The sequence below is a fragment of the Balearica regulorum genome, chromosome 1, assembly GCF_011004875.1.
Source record: "Balearica regulorum gibbericeps isolate bBalReg1 chromosome 1, bBalReg1.pri, whole genome shotgun sequence".
NCBI lineage: Eukaryota > Metazoa > Chordata > Aves > Gruiformes > Gruidae > Balearica > Balearica regulorum.
This window is the reverse complement of record NC_046184.1, coordinates 144,492,499-144,515,785: the sequence shown is the minus strand read 5'-3', so window position 1 is coordinate 144,515,785 and position 23,287 is coordinate 144,492,499. Positions and strand designations below refer to the sequence as shown.

The window sequence follows — 23,287 nt, the reverse complement described above, 5'->3', positions numbered from 1 at the left end:
AACCCGAAGGAAGGGTACTTGGGGTTATTCTCAGCACAGCCATCAACAGATGACGTGGTTTAGCCAGAACCAGGACAACAGAGCATCAAAACACACTGGACAGAAGCCCAGTCATAAATCCCGGTGCCTAGGCTGGCCACAGAGCAGTGCTGCAGGCCAATAAAACTGTTAAACCATAAAATAAGGAACAATGCTTATATGCTTTTATAAATGATCTGGACACAGGAGTCAAATGCACATTAAGCAAGTTTGCCGATGACACTAGACTAGGAGCAGCTGTAGACTCCTTCAAGGGTAGAGATGCCTTACAGAGAGATCTGGATACACTAGAGAGCTGGGCAATCACCAATCATATGAAATTTAAGAGCAAGTGCCAGATTCTCCACCTGGAATGGCGTAAACCTGCTTATACATACAAACTCGGTGACAAGAGGCTGGAGAGCAGCCCCATGGAAAGCGATTGGGGTGTTTGGGTTGCTGGCAAGTTGAGTACGAGTCAGAGTGCCCTGGCAGCCAAAAGGACCAACTGTGTGCTGGGGCACATCAAGCACAGCACAACACAGCCAGCCAGTCGAGGGAGGCGATTGTCCCAACATACACTAGTGTGGCCCCACCTTGAGTACTGTGTGCAGTTTTGGGTGCCTCAAAAATAAGAAGGACATCAAATGATTAGAGTGTGTCCAGAGGAGGGCAACCAAGATGGTGAAAGGCTTTAAGGCCAAGACTTACGAGGTCACTTGGTTTGTTGAGCTTGCAGAAGAAAAGGTTGAGGGGAGATCTCATTGCCATCTACACCTTCCTCAAGAGAGGAGATCAGCACCTCTCCCTCCGCTGCCTCTCTGGTGACCAGGGATAGGACACAAGGAAATGGAATGAAGCTTGCGTCAGGGGAAGTTCAGTTTGGACATTAGGAAAAGGTTATTCACTGAGAAGGTGGTCGGTCCCTGGAACAGGTTCCCCAGGGAAGTGGTCATGGCACCAAGCCTGTCAGAGTTCAAGGATCGTCTGGATGATGCTCTTAGTCATATGGTTTAGTTTTAGGTAGTCCTATGAGGAGCAGGGACTTGGACTCAATGATCCTTATGGGATCAAGATATTCTAAGATTCTATGCAAGTGAGGGAGTGTTTGGAGACTGTTTTAGCTAGTGAGAGCACAGGTGCTTTTCGTATTGCAACAAATTCACTTCAGTAAAATATAATCCATGCGATTGTTACAAGCAATTATTATCAGTTGTTATACTGAAAAGGCAATTGTAACCATATAACCAATTACAGAATAATTACCCTGTATTTCAAAAATCACAGAAGCTCCTTATAATTCACATGAGATAATTAGGAAGATGATGCACAGCTTTAAAAAATAGGCACATTTACTATGAAGAAATAGTTTTGTACTTCAGATATCTGTTTTTACTACTCTTCTATCTTACACAAAGGTAACAAACAAATATATTTCACTAAGGTAAATACTTATCCTTTAAAGAAGAAAGTATGCCAGAATAAAACAGTTCTGGCTTAAAGTTACCTTTCCTTGTGAGCCAGAAGACTGCCAGCACTGCTCACTACCATCAATAAGACGTGAAGCCTGATTCACAGAGGATGAGACATTCAAATTCTTAACTATTCTTGACCAATCATCCAGTAACATTCCCCGCTGGCTACTATGCCGCCTCTTCAACTGCTTTCCAGAACGCCCACAAAACACCGGAGACTGACCTGCATGGTTAAGCAAAATATTACGCATGTACATCTCAAAGAAAATTGCTTTTATTAAACCCACAAGCAATGTGAAAGGAAGTATAACAAGTCAAAGATTTCAGGTATGTAGTCTAAAAGTAGGATTCAGAAACATGTCACACAGGTATGGTAATACTACTCACGCTTAAAGGGTATAGCTCAAGATTTATGGGTTTTTTTCAAAGGAATTTCACCACTTTACCCAACGACAAGTTTTCGTGCCTGTCGTTTGCAATAGTCACACTTTCTATTCTTACACTTACGATTGATTTGTCCCAAGAAACCAAGCATAATTTAGTAAAAAATAAACATTAAAAAAATTAAGGAAAATTACTCTCTTTAGGAATGTAAGACACTAAGAGTAATTCCTAAAATCTAATGATCAAACATTACAGGGGCATGAAATCTTTAAACTGACAGAATCCTTAAGAGAGTAACTTTCTTGACTAAATAGCCACTTGAAAGGGTCCTTCCTTTTGAAACAAAAATCAAAATTTACGGTGATATGTACTTCAAAACACAGGCCCACAGCACATGAACTTTGTACACCACTCTAGCACACAAAAAATATGCAACCAACCCTCAACAGAAAACCCTTACGGAAGAATAGGCATAGCTAACATAGAACACTCAAAATTTCCAAATCTTGTTCAAGAATGAGGTGGTTTAGCGAGTTGATTTCATCCCTGCAAAAAAACACTTCTACATCCCTTCACTGGTCTTTGTAGCATCTAGAAAGGCTGACTAAAAGAACATTGTAACTCCTCTACCCTGTCCAGGGCAACAGGAAGTATTATAGATTCACACTATACTAGCTGTACAACCATATTAACCGATTTCTTAACGGAAAGGTTTTTTGCCCTTTAGACCATCATACACATGCAATGCATGTTCATGAGTTCTAGCAGGGAATCAGTTTTATTCATTTTCCAAACTAATTATACTGGCTATGTGTAAACATGAAGAGGTTTAGTCCAGAAGCGAGCATCACCTGAAGGGATCAGACTGATTTTTAGACAGGTGGAGAGAAAAAGAAAAAGCTAGTATCAGGTAAGTTTTGCATAATAATGTAAAACCCAGAAGTTTTGGAGTTAAAATGGCTACACCTGTTCTTGCCCTAGAAATAAAAAATTCTGACAAGTCTTTCAAACAGGCTTCCCCTTCCTACCACACCTCTCTGGAGTGTCCACATCATGGAAGAAATGAGGCAACAGCCATCACACACTAATAGGCAAATTTGTTGAAGAGCAACTGAGGTGTAAGAAGGTATCTTCGGTATTTTAAGCTGCACCTGCTGTCATGAGGATTCCATTCACCTACACTTAGGCTGATAGCAAACAGCAGAAGGATTAAAGAATTATACGTTTTACTCTTCGTGTAGCTGAAAACTCAGTTCTGACACAAAGAGTTACTGTCAAATAGCCTTTTTTTTTTTTTTTTTAAACATTGCGAAGAAAGCTTAAGGGTCCACCATCCGCAACTGTAGTAGTGCTGTGATCTGCTAAAAAAGTTTTGTTGTCTAGAGGGCCAGTCCAAACACTAATTTTTCATTATGTTAAGGAGCCAAAACTTAAAACTGCTTTTCTTTAAAAACAAATTCAATGCATTTTAATTAATCTAGGAAACACATAGATTCTGAAACTTACCTGGTTCATTTATTCTGCCAAAAGTATGTCGGGTGTTATGCTTCCTGGTTTTAAAACAAGTTTCACAAAAGTCAAAATCATCACAGTTTCTGCATTTGAATCTAGGCCCATTGATAGGAAACATCTGACAGCCATCACACCTGATTTCACAAAAGAACAAGTAAATATATTTCTACCAGTTTCATGGCAAGTTAACTGTAACACCAGTCAAGATAACAGAATCAAGACAGTAAGACAAAAGAATAACCCATCTATATTAGAAAAATTTAGATCATCACTTACGTGACTCCAGGATGAATGCTGGGGACCAGTTCCATTTCTGACAATAAGCCAGTCCAGTGAGACTGCTGAGGAAAGTCTACAATGACATCTTTTCCATTGGCGCTAAAAGCTGTCACAAAAACATGCAGAAAATACAATCTGTTGCAAATCTCTCTAAAATGAAGCAGAAAGTGTCTAGTGCCACATCAGTGCAGAAACACGTAATAAAAGTAGCTTGGAAAGTAATCTTTTATTTTAATGGAATGATGTTATTAACCTAATCAGATAGCCTTGGAAAAGGGCAGAGGAAAAGGGATTTCTAAAGATTTTTTTAAAAATATATATTATTCTATTTAAATTCCTTGACTCAATTTTTTTAAAAACAGTCCCCAAAAGAAGAGAGTACTTCTAAGCACAAATATAGCATGACCAAAATCTGTACTCCTTCAAAGAATCTATGCCCCACAGATTACTTCTATGACATCCGTTACAGCTTGAAACTATTGCACGCCACTTTTTCCTCACTTTCATGTGAAGTCTTCAAGTTAGATTTACTTCTTAAAGAAAAAACATTTGTGGTTCATCCAAAGTATAAATGAGAACTACAACAGGAAACTGCACGGATTCTTAAAGACCTTCACTGCATGTGAATGTAGTGGCTCAAAAAGCAGGTGAACACACTAACAAAACGGGCTGCCACAGAGTACGCGTCTATAAATTCATCACAGACGTCAAATGCATTCTGTGCTCTCTTATCATGCAAACACAAACCAGTGTGATTTGTAAGTGTATCTAGAAGATTCTCTCCTTGAACACTGCAGAAAGTCTGAGTGGCTTCCAGTTTTATTCCCTCCCCATACCTCATTTTGACTGTACATACCTTTGACAACTCCCACACTTCGGTGAGTAACTGATCCCCATTTGTATTTGGGTGTGGTAACAGAGCTTTTCACACGCACTTTGTCACCTATCTTGATATGAGAGGCAGAACTCTGAGGTGGGAATCCTGGCAGTTGCAAGAATAAATGCATGGTGAGTGGGTTTTTCCTTAGTGTATCATTCAGGTTTTTATTAAAAAGCAGTTAGCAGTGAACTTACCTAAAAGCTCAACATGGATATATCTGACCCAGTAAGTACCACCCTTTTGCTGCCAATCACACTGTACGTTCAGGTCATGCAATCCATCTCGATCCAATTTAATAACTTTGCCTACATCTCCTTCACAAACCTCCTCGTAGGTTCTGCAGCACCTAACCATCATCCCCACCTAGGGAAAAAGGACAACAGAATGCCATAACTATGTAAACAGTTTTGTACCAGAAGGAAAGTAGTTTCAATATAGCTTTTCATCATCATGCTTACCTGGATATTCTCCCTCACATACACAGCATAGTCATCATTACTTAAGAAATCAGCTCGTTTCTTATAGGTCTGGCTCTCTGTTACAACGGCACCACTTGACTGGAAAAAATCCAAAATAAACATGTAACAGTTACAAAATTTGTTTCCAATTCAGATAAATAAAATTGTTAGCAGAGACTGAAGATAGCCCAACAAAACCACACACATATAACATTCAAGCTGCATGCCAGAACAGGTAAAATCTTCAACAGGTCAACTCACTATAGGGCTAACATTTATGATCTACTTTACTTTAAACTAAAGTTTAGCTTTCAAAATGACTTGTCAAGGAATGTAGCTGCAAATTTTCAAAATGCGTGAAACAAGCTGCAAGTTGCTATTATGAAATCTGCGTGCCAAAGAAAATTAGATCCAATAAGATCTGTGTGTAATCAACTTAGCCTTGCAGACACATGTTCACGTTCCACTACTTAGGCTACTTGTTTGGTGAGGGAAAAAAAAAAAAACAACAAAAACACAGTGGTGAATGGTAATCTCCTACCTAAAGTACACTACTCTTTTTTTTTTTTGTTATATAATACAATGTGATTTAAAGTATTCCCTTAAAAAAAACAAGCTGACAAGAAATGTAAGATGTAGCTATCAGAAATTATTCCTTTCATGATTTGACTAACTTAAATTTTTTTAAGAGAACTATTGCATTCCAGCTGTAATGAGAAATTTAACAAAACTTTGTTCTGTTTTGAGCATTAGAAGTTTTTCATTCGAGGCACAGTATCTCAATGCAATACTGATAAAGATATCAGAACTTAATGTCAAGGTTATTTCCTTCAAAATATAATGCATTTCTTTCAATCACAAAATCGCACATGTGCCACAAAACTCAACATAACTCCTTAAAAAATAAATAAAAATACAGAACTCATTTAATTTTATTGGCAAATCCTTACTGAAACAGTTCCTGAAAGTCAACAGAAGCCTAATGCAAATTTACATTTAAGCCATCACACTCAATAGGCATTGTAAAGGTCATTTTATCACCAATAAATGAAAATAGTTTTTAATAAGGAAAAAGCTAGTTTATTTCACTGACATCTTTTTGCTATTTATTCACTAATTCCTCAGTCATTTCTTTTAGCTAAAATACATCTGTTTTTCAGACCAAAGGAAGGGAGGTGGGGGAAAAATTTAAAAAAAAATAAAAATAAGTATTTGAGTCCTTTACAAATATTACACTATAGCATTGACTATTTTAGATGAAACTGAGACTAGCTATCAGGCTTATAGCTATCACTACCGAAACATCTACCTGCATTCCACTCTTCTCCCGTGCTACTCATGCATAAATATTTATAGATTATTCTTGAGTTCTTTTATGACATGCCTCAGAAACATATGGCAAACACGGTCCTTGTTACAGTTTTGAAAGCTTGGGATGGCAGAATGTCCTTGTACTCTAACCAAATTGATAAAAGGAAAGAATTACAAAATTTGCAGCCAGCTAGCATGACTTAGGTTTTAGTAAGTTGACACTCACTACAGGGCAAGCGGCTTCAGCTTCTTCCACCTCCTCTGTTATTTCCTCATCTGAATATTCATCAGAGATAGTATCGGCATCAGAGAGATCCGTAATTTGAACATCAGGGTGATCCAACAACCAGCCAACCAAGGCTTCCACTCCTAATACAGAAAACAAACTCAATCTGTCTCTACGGGATTCCATGACATTCTTAGCATAGTATCCAAAAAGAGAAGTAACAATTGCTCCCTTGTAAGTAGCATTTTCATCTGCTTGCAACCTTTTTTCTAACATCACTAATTTAACTAAATGAAATACCTGGTAATCCAGAAGCACTTCCAGAGGTTCCAGACAGAGATTTTAGTGCAAATTCTATGTTTTTCCTAGGAAATCCCATTTCCATAAGTTGAACTACAATGGGGAGGGGTGGAATTGGAGATTGCTTGCGTTTCTTCATTTTTGTGGGTCTGATATGTTGCACTGTGATGGGTGTTGTAGCTTCACTAGAGCTACAGTCTTCAAACACTGGAGTTGAAGGATGTGTAGACTCTACAGCCAGATACTGGCATACTGCCAAAGCAGCAGCCTAAATGAGAACAAATAAATCAGTCCAAGTAAAACAAGCATATTTAGCATGTTTTTTGCACGTGTGTGTGCCTGAAATTAAAGGTTATTTGCCAAAAAGAGTTCAGTGTCTTTTTTTTTTTTCCTAAACCTACAGCTTAACAAGTTTCAATTGGAATGTGAATTAAATGGACTTCTTTATTAGGTTACTTAGCAGAAAACACAGACTGTACCTCAAGCTCTTGTTTGTCAAATATTGCTTTCACAGGTGATGGTTGTGTAGCAGCTGTCAAAAGTTGCTGTAAAAGAATCATGGGAGGCTGAGGTCCTTCAGGAGACATATCTCCTATGTCGGGAGAGGCAACTGCTCCATCCTCTTGAAACAAAAAACATTATTTTAACCAAAACCATGTAATGTAAGTCAATTGGGAGACTTATTCTGGGGTTATGGGTTGATGAAACACCTTGTTATTTCTCCTTCACAGGAATCATGCATTTTAAGATTAAATCATGTGTGCCACAATCTCCACAGAAAACAAGCAAATGAGAAATTTGTAGATAAACAATAGCTTTGCTAAACACCACCTAGAACATGTCTAGCGGAAACTGCTCAGCGGACAATGAATTTGCACAAGTATCTTCTGAGTTCACCTTTTTACAATAAGATTATTGTACAGAGGTCCTTCCAGGATAAATCACCCTGTTAGTTGTCTATATGATCTCATTGATCCCCAAAACGATGGTGCATACTTTCTGGATTGAGTCATTTCCTCCTCTAACACACCTTTTGGGAAAAGTTCCCTATAGGTATTCATTGCCCCCTCAAAAGAGTACACCTTTTTTGAATCACCTGGCTTATGATTCTGCAACTTTTATAGTTGATTTTGTATTCTTGTTGGCACAAACATTCCCATGTCCTAGATCTTAACTGTGGCTATCTCAGGAAAGTGTTCTCACTCTTCATTTAACTCCAACAAAAGGAAGTTCTCATATTTGAAACAATAACAAAACAGTTAATAGTCCTCATGCACTTACGCTGTTCTGGTTAAGAAAAGAAAAAAAGAAAAAAGTGTGTGGGGGGGGGGTCCCCTTAAAAACTGATGGTAGAGGTAAAACCACATTCCACTCCTGGGAAAAAAAGTCTAACGATTCTGCTGATTTAAAATTTGGCAACTGACAAAAACACCCAGAAATATACAAATAAACCAAATATATTAATATATTTAAAGACATTACCTTCTTCACAAATGCGAAAAGAACACGAACTATAAGGACTTCAATAGCTATCCTGAAAGCCGACAGAGCTATTTTACTTAATTTTATATGTAGAATGAATGTATATAGAGAATTAATTCAAATTACTAAAACTACAATTCCTTACACTCCTTTGAAGATTATGCTTAAGACACTGTATCCTGGTACTTGTTTCACTGGAAACTGCAAAATATTTGAACTAAGATGAATAGCCAATTGAGAACTCATACTTTAAGCTTTGAAACAGAAAAATAAACCACTGCAAAAAACCCACAATTTTTTTTAAATTATTTACAAAGCTTACTAACTATAGAAGACTTACAAATTTAGCTAACTCCAATATTTCAAGCTTCAAACACTTGATCCACTTAGTCTTCAAAACCTAAGTTAAAAAGTCAAAATGCTTTTAATGTATGTTTAAAACATTCCTGAATTTTAACTTTTAATTTTTAGTCTTTAGAGGGCAAACCTAATCTCTACCCTCCAACTGCCATTAGCAAAGGTTATAGTCACATACTCTATCTACCATCTAAACAAACAGCAGCACGCTCAGGTTGCATTTCAGAATACCTGCAGGATTTAACGCACACTCCTGCACAGCTGGCTGAGATAAGATCTGCCTTAGCGTATCCTGGTGAGAAAGCAGAGCTCGGCCTGCTTTCAGTATGTACAACTTTAATTGCTGGCATCGCAGTAGATCCAAATCCACTTGACCTATCAGAAATATTAAGCAGCCATTAGCACTAGGAATCTCTTGTATTAGAGAAGAAAGGCTATCAATTCATGCAACCTCAGTCCAAAAATCAGTTTACATCTTAACTCAATGTGTGAAAGCTTGTGAAATACTGGTGATATGAGGTAGTTTGAGCAGCACCTGGATAAAAAGTCTGTACACATTCTAAGATATTAAAAACACCACTTCCTACTTTTCACACCCTGGACATACAGCTGACATACAGCACAGTAAGTGCAATTAAGATATTATATGCATTCAATATTTTAAACAATTCAATACCAAAAGTCCAGCCCAAAACCTTATTTACTTTTTCTTGCCAAAGTAAAAACAGTATTCCACTTACAGTGCTCAGCAATTCATCTCCTAGCTAAACTTGTCTCTTAGGTGCATATTATTCAATGTTGACTAAAAAAAGGTAAGGTTCCAGAAAACTCTTTTTCTTACGTATGTTTGCTGTTACCAGTACTTTTCCCAGAATATATTTAGCTATTAATCACAGAATGGTTTGGATTGGAAAAGACCTTAAAGATACCTAGTTCCAACTCCCCTGCCATGGACAGGGACACCCTCTACCCCTCCACTAGGCCAGGATGCCCAAAGCCCCATCCAACCTGGCCTTGAACACTTCCAGGCAGGGGGCATCCACAACATTTAAAAACAAAACAAAAAAAAACCCCAATAAAATCCCCAACTGTACCTGAAAGGCCCTGATTGGGAGACTTCATTCTTTGTTTTTCTATTTTACTTCCAGCCAGATTTACTAGTTGAGCCCAAATGGATAGCATAGGTTCAGTGAAAGGTAAGTTGTTCACATTGAAAGCCACAACAGGAAGCTAGACAGTGGGGGAAGAACCAGACAAAACAAAATTTAAAAAAAAAAAACCCCAAAAACCAAAATACACACACATAAAAAACCCCACCACAAAACAAAAAAACCAAATACATAAGCATTTTCCAAAATTCTACAAAAGTTTCAATGGTTATTAACTGAAAAAGAGAAAAAGTAGCATTCATCTTACTGCTCTTGACCAGGAACAACTGGAGAGGATTTATATTCCCTACATAGCTCTTAAGTCTGTATTTGTACCACGCAATCGCAGGTTTACTTGGTGAAAAAGCAAGACTGAATCAGAGCAAGGAAGAACTGCAGTCCCTGAAGCAGACCAGGCACCTTGACTGTGCTTTCACTAAAGTCATATTAATCAACTTCAGATTAAGATTTAAATGAAAACGCTCAAGAGTTTCTACATTAGTTAGCAAATCAAGTTAAATATAAATAAACAAGCTCCTCTCATGTAAGAGCTGTAACTCACACGGTTATGAGCTGGGATTGTACCTCAAGTCAAAGGACTTCAGCTCAAATTCCTTCTCCTTTCACCTCCTCAACAAATGAGGATGGGAATTAGAGGGGCTATAGAGTTTCACATGAGAACCATCTTAGATTTGCACTTAGAGTGTTGTATGTGTTGAATGTCAATACGTTTATGCAATGAAGAACAAAGATTTTCTTTGCACCACATCAGAGTCTTTAACCATACCCTTCCCTGTATTAAAGCCTCAATAAAACAAACTTACTGGTTTTAGCTGATTCAGAGGGCACACTCTACATGTCCGCATGTCATAGAACTGTACAGTGATTTTCCCTTTTGGGGTGATGCGTGTCACTGTGCCTTCTCCAAATTCGTCATGAACTACTTGTCCACCCAGTCTCAAGCGACTGTCTATGCCACCGATGACCGCTAATACTGCCATCAGGCCTCCCACCTCTGGATTCTCAGTGTCAGGAAAGTAGTCATCCAACAGAGCCTAACAAAGAATACAATAAAACTAACTGTGGGGAGAAAACATATACTTCTATCTGCTTTAAAATACAAAGTTAATCACACATACTTCAATTTAAAAATTACAACACAAATATATATATATATAAAAATACAATAATGGCTTCAAAGTTAAGCTTATTATTGTTTACAAACATTTAATATTTATAATTTCAAAATAAATATTGCTATAAAAATGAGCTTATTTTAAAACGTGGAAACTACCCCTTCTGACTGTTTTCCTGCAAAGATGTGGGTGATGGAGGTTAGCTGAGAGTTGATGTACTTGTTTATGAGTCCATTCCACTGGCTGAGCGAATGGAGTGTCCTCAGCAGTGCCACTATCTCTTCTGCTAAAGTACTACTGTGAGTGGCAGTTAGAGATGCTTGGGGCCTGGCCTTTCTCCTCCTCAGAGTAGATTCTGGAAAGACAAAGCAATTGCACAACTGTTATCAATTTCACACACACATTTTCTATACATAAAAACAAGACACTGACGGAAAACTCCTCTACCTCTGAGTAGCGGGATATCTGAAGAACAAGTACTAAGCAGGCTGCCTAAAAATCCAAACAGTTTTTCTACAAGAAATTTCATGTCTCTTGACCTTTCATTTTTATCCCAGGATGGAAGTACTGCTTTCAATAAATGTACAGCAAGGATCTAAAAAGAGAACAAAATTAGTGTTATTCCATTCTAAGTCACCAAATATTAATGAAGTTCTCAAACATATTAAGTACAGAAGAAAGACATTTTAAAAGTTAGCCTTCCTTTCTACAATGCCAATTTCTTTCCAGCTGTGGAAATCACAGAGCTACTGATTTTTTGTTCTGTTTGCTAAGGAATATTTCAAAAGAAGCTCTGCCAGTTCAAAGTCAGTAACAATTTTATTGGCACATAATTTGGCACATTCACTAATATAGTGAATCCAACCTCTTCAATACTCAGGACACGAGACACACACACACACACAGGGAAACAATGTAAAGGACTAAAACACATAAGAAAAACAGGAATATAGAGTGGGAACATTCGTTTAGATTCCAGACTCAGAACTTAGTCCTAAGATGTATTTCAGAATGAAAGTTTCCAAGTGTTCTGCAATGAAGGTATGATAATTCAAAATCATGAGATATAGAGCTGAATGATACAAGAAAGCAAAAAGCAACCAGAGTGACACCCAAAAGCAGTTACTGTGAAACCAGGGCCTCTGACACAGTACAGAAGGAACGGGCTGGCATCTCTAAACCTAGACACTCAGGGCAGGACTGACGAGGAACACAGGAAGGCACAGCACTGCAGTATCAAAGAGCAGGTGGGGTCGCATATTCTGATCACAGAATCACAGAATGGTTTGGGTTGGAAGAGATGAGTATTTTAGGTTTTGATCTTCCTCATCTTCTACCCAGAAGACCAATACAAGCTCTCAGTAACAGCGAAGATATCTGTCTTCTTGTAAACCTCTGTCAATAACACCTCTTTCTAAAACTTCAAGGTCTTGTCTTTTTTGTGTTATTTAGACTGGTACATGAGGACTGCTCACTTCTCTCGAGTATTCCCTGAACAGCAGAGATGACTAATGCACTAAGTCCTGGATGATGTGACCTGTCTCATCATATTAAAAATACTGGCAAGAATTTGTTGGAATATCAACACAAAAATGCACAGGCCTTTATGACACAAGGCTTAGGTTAAAAAATGCTGATGCCTTATCAAGGAAAAGATTAAGATCATCTTTGGATCCCTGAGCCTTAAAACTTGGAAGAGTTATTCCACAGTGAGGAAGTACCTGAAAAAGGCACTACAAGATGGATGGAAGGAAGGAAGGAAGGAAAAAAAAAAAAGAGGAAAGAGGACAATGGAAATACAATACCAAAATAAGATGCAAAGATGCAGTTTCTTAAGAGAGATTGTAATTAAAACAGTAACAACAGTTTACTATGGAATTAAGGACAGTAGATAATACACAGTTTGATAACTTTAAAATGAAATTGCACATTTTTCCTAACCATCTTTTTGTTATTTTTTTAATTCAGCTTCTAGGATATGTTACATGGGAGTTTCTGGAATACATTTTTGGAACACTGTTTTGGCCTCTCATCTGTATAAAGCTTTCAGGCTTTCAACAGAACAAGGGAGTCTGTAGTGCCCTGAAGGCTCAGAAACTTAGACATATTTAAAACAATGAATCCAAAAAATAAGACGACATGTTATCTTTTTCCAATTAATTAAAAACTGATTTAAGGACATTTCCCATCTGTTTTTTAAAATACTTTAAAAAAAAAAAAAAAGACAACTAAAGTCTACTAAATTCATTGCCTATCAAAGTAATTTGGAAATACACACATTACCTGTCTCTGTAGCGAAGCAGCAGTGAAAGACTCATGCCCCTCAACAATTTTCATTAGCAAAGTTATCCACTGAGATGTACTAAGAGTGCTGCACATCTGAGGCATGAGTGCTATACTTCGAATGAATCCCAACGTGCACCAACTCCTATGCTGTTCTTTATAAACTAATTTATTTGGCAAGGAAGCTAAAAACAAAAAGATATATACATGTAACAGTTGACTCTTCTGCCAGCTACGTAATTCTCTATACACTATACAGGGCTTTTTTGGACAAATCATAACACTGAGCTACTCCACTGTATGTACATGAACTATTAACTTCAATTTTAGAGCCTGTAATTAATTTTATTAAAAAAGCCTTTAAAACAATTCTCATCCTTATACTGTTACCTCATTTCAAAGTAGATAACAGCATTATTTCTCAAATTACAAAGAAGCTATGGAAATGAATATGACATACCCAGTCATACTGTTCCTCCCAAACAGAAAAAGACTGCTAAGAAATTAATTGTGTAAGCCAACCATACACGCCCTGATGCTCCACATCTCATGCATTTCTCCTGCTTTTACTGCTTATGTTCTAAGAATGCTCAAGATCATTTATGTTACTTTTGCTAACAATTAAGATGTTAAAAGCTCTGAAAATGCACTTTCTAGCCTTTGGCCTTAAAGGATTAAAAACTAGTAACAAAGTTTTACAAAGTTAGAAGACAACAAAGCATGAAACAGAAGCATATAGCTGAATCAGACTGTTTCTATATAACATACCTGATTTATCTATTGTTCCACTCTCCACAAGCATACGGAGTAGACCACACAAAGTGCGAGTAGCATCACTTTGCATGACTTCAGCATGGACGCCAGCAGAGAGACACAGTGTCTGCAACAGGTTCACTGTACTTGTCAGCATCATGGAAGTAGGGTGGAGATTCCTTTCAACTTGTTCTCCTTCTGAAGGGAGACACAAAAGGCAAGGAAATACATTAGTATTGTGTTAATCTATTTCACAGAGAGTTCTGAAAAAAACCCCACATGTGAGAAATTTGTTGTAAATATTTTCTCAACGATTAGACATGAAGATTCCTTATTTCCAACTGCGAGAGCAAAATATAAATCAGGTATTTTGTGCAGATATTTTCAAGTTATTCTCTAGCATACACAACTTAAAAGAAATTCCAAATGCACTGCCAAGAATAGGGAAGTAGTGTGACTAGATGTATAATCAGGCCGTATAAAAAACACACTTTAGAATGGCATTAACATATGTTAAAATACCTCCTGGTATCTGTAACTGAGAAACTATTTTAGTTGGATAATACTGTTTTCTTTGGCCCATGAATATGCAACAAATGTGATACCATTCTCTCTATCCTCCTTTCTCACAGTAAAGCTATCTTAAAAGAGATTCTGGTCAGAAATGCACATCTATTAAATTAATCTTCTTTGATGAAGCATTTTCTCCCGTGAAAGAAGGTTTTTCATATTGTAAGAAATCGATTTTGGAATTCAACTAAAACCCTGCCTCCACTTTTATAAAAAAAAATTGCTTTTTTACCAGAATCATCCTCAGTGTCTGAATCCTCTGTTGTGGGCTGCGTTGCCGGCGGTGGCTCAGCTAGTTTGAGATCATATTTTCCCTCTTTCCCCATTCTGTAAGAATTTGTACTTCCAGTGTCCCACTGCACTCTAATCCAGCCATCTTCTCCCAGTTCTCCAATCACACGACCCAAACCTGGAGGGGGTCCATCCTGACAGAAGAAAGCAGCTCACATTACACAACCAACAACACTAATTTGTATCCAAAGTTCATCAAATAATAATGCTATTGCTCTTATTTGCTGCTAACCTCCAATAATGTTTCAAAATCCAGCATAAAGTTGGACAGCATTTCACAATCTTCAAAAGACATTACCCCAGTAAACCGCAGCAACACTCATGTTTAGATCTATTTCACTATATATGTGCCATACAAGCCCAGTTGGAGGTGCATAATAATGTAGCAAACAAGTGATCCAATGCCCTGTTAAATTGTGAATCAACAGTGTCTCACTAAAAAAGAATTTTCATCTCCAAAAGTGAAGTAAATAATTAATATATTTTATGCTAATACTCCAAGTCTTTAAAGTGTAAAATGACCTTTAAAGTTTGAACATAAAATTCACAGACAGTCCACTGAATAGAGACTTTAGATTTTAACACACCCAAACCTGTATGAAAGAGGTTGTACCTGATCACCCCATTTCCAGTCTACCCCTCTCACCACTCTGGTACCAATTTTCATCATGGCTGCCAGCTCTGGTCCAGAAACAGGGAGCTGCACAGGTGTAGTTTCCTTTCTTGACTCTTCTAGGACTGTAGCAGAAGCTCCACGAGAAGAGGCAATCATATCTTCTTCAATGTTGTCAGAACTAGGTCCTAAGAGGAAAAAACATGAAAAAAATTTAAAACCAGCTGCAAGCTTTTATATATATTTTTGTCACACTTAAACTTTAAGGCACATAAGGTTTGCAACATAAAAGCAATAACAAATATGAAAGCTGATAACAGGTGATACAGTCAGACGAGCTTTTAGGAAATTAGGATATAATAGTTTTAAATGCACAGGACTTTAAATACATAATTTTGAACAATAATAAGTGACAAACAAGAGACATGACAAGTCCAGTGGCTAAATGGTTCTCCTAAAAGAATTTTTTGGAAAAAAAAAAAAAAAAAACAAAACTTATGAGCACTCCAGTTAAGTACAAGTTATGAGAACAAATATTTGCTATTATATAAGAAAACAAAGAAAGAAAAAGCAGAAGAACTTGAACCATGGCAAAAAAACCACCACAGAACTTTCTATAACAGAACAAAGGAAGCTTTCAGCTTAAATATGTAGACTGGGAACAGTTTTAATAGGTAGAACAAATGAAACTGACGAGTAGGAAGTAGGTAGTTTTTAATGTTTTCATTTTAAATTTTCCATTTTTAATTTATTTGTAGTGTTTCCACCAAAACCAGACTATCACTCTTAAGCTCTAGTACAAGATGACCAAAGCAAACGCTTAAGAGAAAAATAATGACAGAATAAAGGCTATAGTCAAACCAACTCCCTTCTCAATTGTGCTTACAGATGTGGATTTTGTATCACAGGTAAAGGTAAAAAGCAGCAAGTCCCATCTTTAAGCAGTAAAGTCATTCTGTAGTCTGGGTACACCAACAGGTAAAAAAATACAGGAGATTTATGAAACATGTGCTTCTTTCCAAACCAGAAACAAGAAGATCTTGTACCTATCAGCCGCAGTGTTGTTTGTGTCAATGCTAGCATGCCAGAGTTAAGAAGGAGGCTCAAGGTATTAGCACCGTGCTGCAGTGTCAGCATGTTGAGCATGACCAGCAGAAAACGTGCTTGTGGAATAGTCCCAAGACTTGGTCCTGCTGGATTCTCATTAGTAATGGTTTGTAGAGGAACAGGCTGCACACCTAATTCAAAAGTAATATAAATAACAAAGTCAGTTGACATTTGGGAGCTACAATCAGATAGGTTATAGGTTTGTTTGATGGTTTAAAATATATTTTATTCCCTGCTTGGCTTTAAGAACTTACAAGCTGAAGTTCCAAGAAACCTTTTATAATTTAATTTTAATGGTAAAATGTCACTAATGAATAACCAATGACCTGTTGCTGGGATACCAGCAACATTCTCTTAAACACTGAGAAGTGAGTGGAGGAGCAGAACAATGCATGGACAAAGTATTTCTCAGGGAACTGATTTTAGGATCCCTGTTACTGGGAACTTTAAAAAAAAAAAAAAATGCAACAATATTCATTTAAAACAGTTTTCTCCCAAGCCAACAGCAACAAAATGAGATTCACCTAGTTCTTTGAATTTTGCATTAGCATCTAGCAAGATGTTCCGGACATTCTGAATAGCCCACGCGTACAACTTTCCAAAAGTTACTTCTAACAGCATTCTGTTAAACGGTGGGATCAGATCGACATCCTTCAAGCAGTCGGTAAGAGGTTCCCTTCATAGAAAAACAACAGCAACAGTAAGTATTTTTTTTTTCCTACTGAAGAACTGTGAAAGCAAAAACAACAGAAAGTTTTACCCTATATTGGCTCCTTCTGGAATAAGCCTCTGCCATCCACAGAACATAGCATACTGCACAGATGGGAGCAAAAAATTTTTAGCTGCCAATTTCAGAATAGTATCTATTCCCTCCAGACGAACTTCTGCTCTTTCCAACTGCAAAAGAGAGAAAAAAAAATTGTCATCCTCATTTTAATTGCTAATACATGCAAGCCTATTTTCATTCATTTTACCTGTTTTAATAAACATTTTCTCATCTTCTCTACGTCCACTGGCTCTTCTTTAAGTGCAAATTCAACAATGGTGTTAAGGAGGGCAGACTGTGGATATAAGCCTTGGACATTTTGCTTCAGCCATTTGTATTTGTGGACACCTGTAACTGTACTCAAAAGTGGCTGCCACTTATCCTGCAAAACAGGAAGGTAGCAACTTAAAACAAATTTTATATTACTGAAAATATAAGCTATTTCATGTAAAACCATGACCAAATAAAAATACTAGGAGGATGAAAAAAAAAAGGAAATTTCTTCAAAGGAAAGAGCTTAGTAGTATTTGTAACTCATTATCTTTAGAACTGCTACATAAAATTTCAAATGCATTAATATTCAAAAGAGGAAGTAACCCATCACAACCTTTTATGTTGAAATGAAGCTTTGTCTGAACACTTCGAAGATTATCAATAATCTAAAACATAGAGAAGGTATCTTTACATATTCTAAACATGCAGTACACAAGCTTATTTTTAAGAATTATTCCAGGTTTCACTAAAACGGTGCAGCATACTTATACCAAACACCATTATCAGAATATTAAATGTCAAGTTATAGCAATCATGCTTCAAATAATATTTTTTCCTCTTTTTACTTTTATTCACAAGGTTGATTCAAAATCTGATATCCTACCTTGGGTGATTTGATTGGTATGGGCCTTTTATCTATGGGTACAGGACTGTGAGGTACCACACAGGATTCTTCTAAATCACTCTCTTCATTTCCAATTTTGGATTCCTCCACATCAGCAGATTCAGATTTTTTCGGCACTAGAAATAAAATAATTATTCTTTCATGTAATGTGATAATATTTTACAGTGTCACATTTTTAGGTTTGCATGATAACCTAAGCATGCAGAATGACTAAGATCTGCCTGTAATAAAATGGAAGTGTACCCTTGGGGAACTCTATGTCCAATTATTATCAAATTAGCTCTGGTAATATCTGCAATATGCTTTTACCTTGAAAGACCAATTTCAAAAGCACTTCAATGTTTGTTCACCACATTAATTTATTTCCAGTTAAACAGTTCTTTGACTATAATGCTTTAATAAAACATGATTTTTAGTGAGATGCTACTTCTAGTTAAACTTTACTGAAACCAAATCAGAGAGACTGATACTGGATCATTTTTAATATGCTGGAACACAAAGAAGGATGCCCTCACCTAAACTTGACTTCTTGTTTGTCTGGTTTTGCTATAAGAACAGACATGTAACCACTGATTTAGAAAAAATCATGAAAATGCAGCAGAAAGCAAATGGCTTTGATGCTTTAGCTAACAAGAGTCTCAAATATAGAGCAACAAACCTTGGAATGAGACTGATTTTCATTGTTTCAAAGAAAATACAACATTAATGCTCCCTTACCTCTTTTTTTCCTTTTTTCTCTAATTATTTTCTGAGCTACCCTCCGCCATCGGGGCAAGGAACTCAGAAGTTTAAATTTAGACATTATAGATAGATCATTGCAAACTGCAGGACGTAGTTCATTGAATAAGAATCTCAAACGTTCAATGACAGGAGCACAAACTTCCTTATAAGAACGTCCTTGTTCTTGATGGGTCTAGAAAAGGCATTGAAAGATTAGGTTACTGTTTAATATACAATAAAATGGAATTTTTAATAAAACACTTCAAATTAAAAATAATCTAAACTTCAGCAGGTAAGAGGCTTACCTTAATCAGTGAGCATTTTGCTTGGTAGACAACACGACACACATCCACTACAGATTTTGGTAAGGTTTTGTGCTTTACCTGGTCAACTCCAAGGGCACCAGGATGAACAAGAGACAGTGCTACGTGACCTTAACAGGAAAACAAAATCTCTGAATATGCATTTCCAAAATCATCCATAGCAGAGTTTAAACTGGTTCAAAATGCATTCAGGGACAGCTACACCACAAGCCTACCTACCCAAATCTTCATGCTTCAGAAGACAACATAATAACAAACGTCCTACTTCTTCCACAGGATGCTCAGGAGGGAATGTGATTGGTGTTGTTAAGTGACACTGTTTACAGTATCTCTCTATTTGACACAAGAAGTCCTACAAAAACACACAACAACCTCTATTTAACTTTCTTTTTCAATACAATGAAAGGACCCAAAATACTGCAGTCAGCATTTAAATAACACCCAATAACTTCCACAACCTGAACTAACATTCAGAAGCGAGATACACCACACAGTATGCACTATTTAATACCCAGCAGTTATAACCCAGTACTACAAAGAATGCCCTGTATCATTATTATTGTATAAAGAGCAACATGGCTCAAGGAACAAAGCTACTACTGCTTTTATCTTTTCCTGAGACAACCAGGTCACCTAAGACAGTTTTTAATTGTCTTCTGACTCACTATTATTGCTATCCTATCCTCCCAAGGACTTATTTGGGGTTTTTTGATAAAGCAGTTGAACTCAAAAGATTAGAAAATCTGAAGATACTACAGAAGACAGTGATCAATGTAAGTATCAGGGGTTTTTTTATAATATCCACAATTCCAACTAGGTGAAACCTGAACCCCAAGGCACAAAGAGACTTTAAGACAAAGGCATACATGCACCTGACACATAATACATTTGCACTTTGACAAAGAAAACTCTATCTTAGTTCAACTGGAGATGAGCAGGGTCTGTCAATACTAATAAACCTTGACAAGGAAAGTAATGCATTATATTTTTTTTGTAAGAACACATCAAAATTTTTTAGTTCTCACTCTCAAAAATTCAAATGAAAGCTACATTATTATGCTATTAAGTGAAATATGCAAATTTTATCCATTAGTAGTACTCAACTACTCCTTTCACAAAAAAGAATTCTAAAATATCATTTTCAATTGTTTTGTTATAACTTTTGGAGAATTTTCACCAACAAAACCGTTTCAGGCCACCACTGTCACCCTTCAGCAACAGTTTTGGTAAACAGAACTATTGAGAGCTTACTTTCACAGTGTGATCCTGAATATTATTATCTGCAATAGCTTGGAGAAAAGGTTGTGAATGGTCACTCAAAGTTAATCGATGCGTATATAGTTTTGATTTATTTGGGGTAGTGTTGCCAGGGGAACTGCAATGGTCTTCATCTTTTTCTTCATTGTAACTGTAATGAATCTGACTAGTTTGCAAGCCTCCAGAAAAGATCGATGACTTCAACCATTCTAAAAGAAAGAAAAGACAAATGTATATTCTGATGAAAGATTAAGCTATTGAGACTCAACAATTCACTCAAAATGCATACACAGCTTCAAACAAGGTTTCAGCAAATGGAAGAGCTGCTAAACTTTCTCACAGAAAAAAATGGTTTCTGCAACTATGAAACAATTAACATTACCTGTTTAGATATATCAGTGAGATAACTGTGCTATACAGAGTCTCCATTCTCTTCCAATATTCTATGTTGTATATTACACAATTCCTGATGTTTAACTGTTCAAAATTATCTAGTGCCCATTTAAAACTTGCTAAATTATTGGACCTTGATAAGCATGTTAATTAATGTTAAGAATAAATAACTTCTTCAGAAGACAGCAAAAGTAAAGAGGTGCTAGATTTCCAGTTAATTTATTTGGCCTGTGGCTTTCTTGCATGCTTTGACAAGTATTTATCCGTTATTTAAGCTCAAAATGAAGTTCTGCTTACTAGCACATTCAACTTCCAGAGGAGAAAGTGGTGTGCTCATTGCCAGGTAGGAAGCGTGCAGTCCAAGGAGAAGACCCAAATTCCTTTCTGTGTCTATTAGAGGTGATGACAAAGTACTGAGATCTGGTGTTGTAATCACTTCTTGGTCAGGCTAATGAAAAGAAATAGGAGTTAAAAGCTAGAACTGAGCTCCAACAAGAATTTCGAAAGCAAAGCAATACTCTACTTTAGAAAGTGTGCCTCCATTAATATATAACATTTTTACCTCCATATACTGGCCAACACAGAAGGCATGCATTGACTCCCGCGTGTCCTCAAATTGCAAAGCAGCTTCCAAAGCAACAACTGGGTCCTCACCTGCAAACTGAGCTAATGAAAGAATGAGGTATTCAGTATACTATCTAAAAATCTGTTTATGACATCTAATTTTGAAATAGAAGTAATTTGTGTCTTTAATTCAGATTCTCACCAAGTATGCTACCACCAGTTAAAGACTGAGTTTGGAAGTCCTTTATATCATACACTTTCCCATCAATCACTGTCCAAAATCCTCCATCTTTGTTGTGATTCTCTAGATCGGCTTTACGTATAAGTGTCACCTCCTCATTATTTCTGCAACTCTGGCCAGTAAAAAATGAACCTAGAGATATAAAACAGAATAGACAATTTATCAACAGAAAAATGGAAAGTGGCTTTTTAACATTCTTTTAATAGTTGCCTAACCAAATTCTTCACATCTATACAAAGGCTGTTTGCATTTTGGTATGCTCTAAAGTCAAAAAGGATATTAATATGTTCCTGTCTACATATTATGCACTTAAATTGTCTGTATGCTGTATTCTTTTATTCATTCATCTCCAAGGTCACACTGTCAAAGACCTAGTATTGCCTAACTATATGGCTGTTTTGTTTGGAGGTGGAGCAGAACGATCACTGCTCTAGCTGGTTCTCCCTCAAAATTACTTCAGTTTTATTACATGTTTGCCTGCGAGGCATTGACTGTATATTCAATTTCAGGGTAAATCTAGGCTTTTTTTAAATAAAAGAAAGAAGGTTACATACACATTAGAACTCTTCCAATCTACACATCAGTAATTTATTTCAAAATAAAAGTAATTTCATCCAGGCCAGAATCATCACAGTAATGTTCACACACACATCTTCATCTCCATTTGCTCTATTAAACCAGTAACGGAATTTTCGCATAGTTTTTTTCTCTCCAACACACCAGTCTACCAGTGTGAACTTTAGCTCTCTTGGGTTATGCCAACCATGTTTCATTTCTCCCTCCACCAGTAAAATGCTCATAGTCAGAAGTGCGCATTTTTTCCTGTTTCCCTTTTTCATCCCAGACACGGCTCGTATTATAAAGTTCCCTGGGAAAAGAAAACTTCCTTATTTCAAAGCTTTCACATTACTCTCTCTTTATGTTAGGGATAAAATTTAGTAACAAAATGCGTAGAGGTACTACTCCTGTTTTCACTGCAACTTTTCACGCTCAAACGTGGAAAATGATGTGAACCACTTGTTTAAAAAGTTGCATTTGTACTCTGTTTAATCCTACCTCTATATATAACTTCCTTAAGAATTTATTGACAGAAATAAACACTGCCATATGACTGCCATATTAATTGGGTAATAAAAATTTGTAAAGTGGAATTCCCTTCCTGAGAGCAGTTCATGAAGTCACCATTTTATATAGCTACTTTATGAAAACATAAATAGTCCAGATGCTACTAGTACATACCCATTATTCCTGGCCATGCTAAATCCTCATTGTCATCCCTGTCCTTTCCAGGGGCTAAATGGTTAAATCTGTCTAGGTGTTCTAGCAAGCCAGCCAACAGAGGGATAGCACCAGCTTCCTGCATTAATCCAGCATTTTTACTGAGGAGTAGCACTATAGAAACCACCAATTCTGGAAGAAGAATGCCTAAAACACAGAAAACACAGAAGATACTCAGATTTAACTCAAGACCTACATTTATAGCATCACAGAAGTAAATCACAAAGCAATACATTCTGCCTTCTATTACCGCTTTAGTACAAA

At 36.8% G+C, this 23,287-nt stretch overlaps 1 protein-coding gene across 7 annotated transcripts in view; it reads right to left on the bottom strand.

Annotated features, from left to right (window-relative positions):
- The window catches only part of HERC2 (HECT and RLD domain containing E3 ubiquitin protein ligase 2), a 114,208-nt gene that overhangs the window by 44,956 nt on the left and 45,965 nt on the right, over nt 1–23,287 (bottom strand). For all 7 annotated transcript variants that reach the window (XM_075737434.1, XM_075737423.1, XM_075737454.1 and 4 more), the window contains 31 exons: nt 22,985–23,170; nt 21,707–21,877; nt 21,503–21,606; nt 21,238–21,388; nt 20,542–20,756; nt 19,510–19,642; nt 19,273–19,400; nt 18,965–19,160; nt 18,227–18,363; nt 17,558–17,731; nt 17,344–17,480; nt 17,108–17,259; nt 16,523–16,714; nt 15,477–15,664; nt 14,805–14,997; nt 14,018–14,200; nt 13,250–13,434; nt 11,414–11,561; nt 11,125–11,321; nt 10,655–10,885; nt 9,777–9,912; nt 8,914–9,057; nt 7,323–7,465; nt 6,844–7,111; nt 6,544–6,686; nt 5,007–5,105; nt 4,743–4,911; nt 4,525–4,650; nt 3,666–3,774; nt 3,384–3,523; nt 1,526–1,716 (listed from right to left, as the gene is read on the bottom strand). In XM_075737434.1, coding sequence (XP_075593549.1) covers nt 1,526–1,716; nt 3,384–3,523; nt 3,666–3,774; nt 4,525–4,650; nt 4,743–4,911; nt 5,007–5,105; nt 6,544–6,686; nt 6,844–7,111; nt 7,323–7,465; nt 8,914–9,057; nt 9,777–9,912; nt 10,655–10,885; nt 11,125–11,321; nt 11,414–11,561; nt 13,250–13,434; nt 14,018–14,200; nt 14,805–14,997; nt 15,477–15,664; nt 16,523–16,714; nt 17,108–17,259; nt 17,344–17,480; nt 17,558–17,731; nt 18,227–18,363; nt 18,965–19,160; nt 19,273–19,400; nt 19,510–19,642; nt 20,542–20,756; nt 21,238–21,388; nt 21,503–21,606; nt 21,707–21,877; nt 22,985–23,170 — 5,069 coding nt within the window. The remainder of the gene's footprint in view (nt 1–1,525; nt 1,717–3,383; nt 3,524–3,665; nt 3,775–4,524; nt 4,651–4,742; nt 4,912–5,006; nt 5,106–6,543; nt 6,687–6,843; nt 7,112–7,322; nt 7,466–8,913; nt 9,058–9,776; nt 9,913–10,654; nt 10,886–11,124; nt 11,322–11,413; nt 11,562–13,249; nt 13,435–14,017; nt 14,201–14,804; nt 14,998–15,476; nt 15,665–16,522; nt 16,715–17,107; nt 17,260–17,343; nt 17,481–17,557; nt 17,732–18,226; nt 18,364–18,964; nt 19,161–19,272; nt 19,401–19,509; nt 19,643–20,541; nt 20,757–21,237; nt 21,389–21,502; nt 21,607–21,706; nt 21,878–22,984; nt 23,171–23,287) is intronic.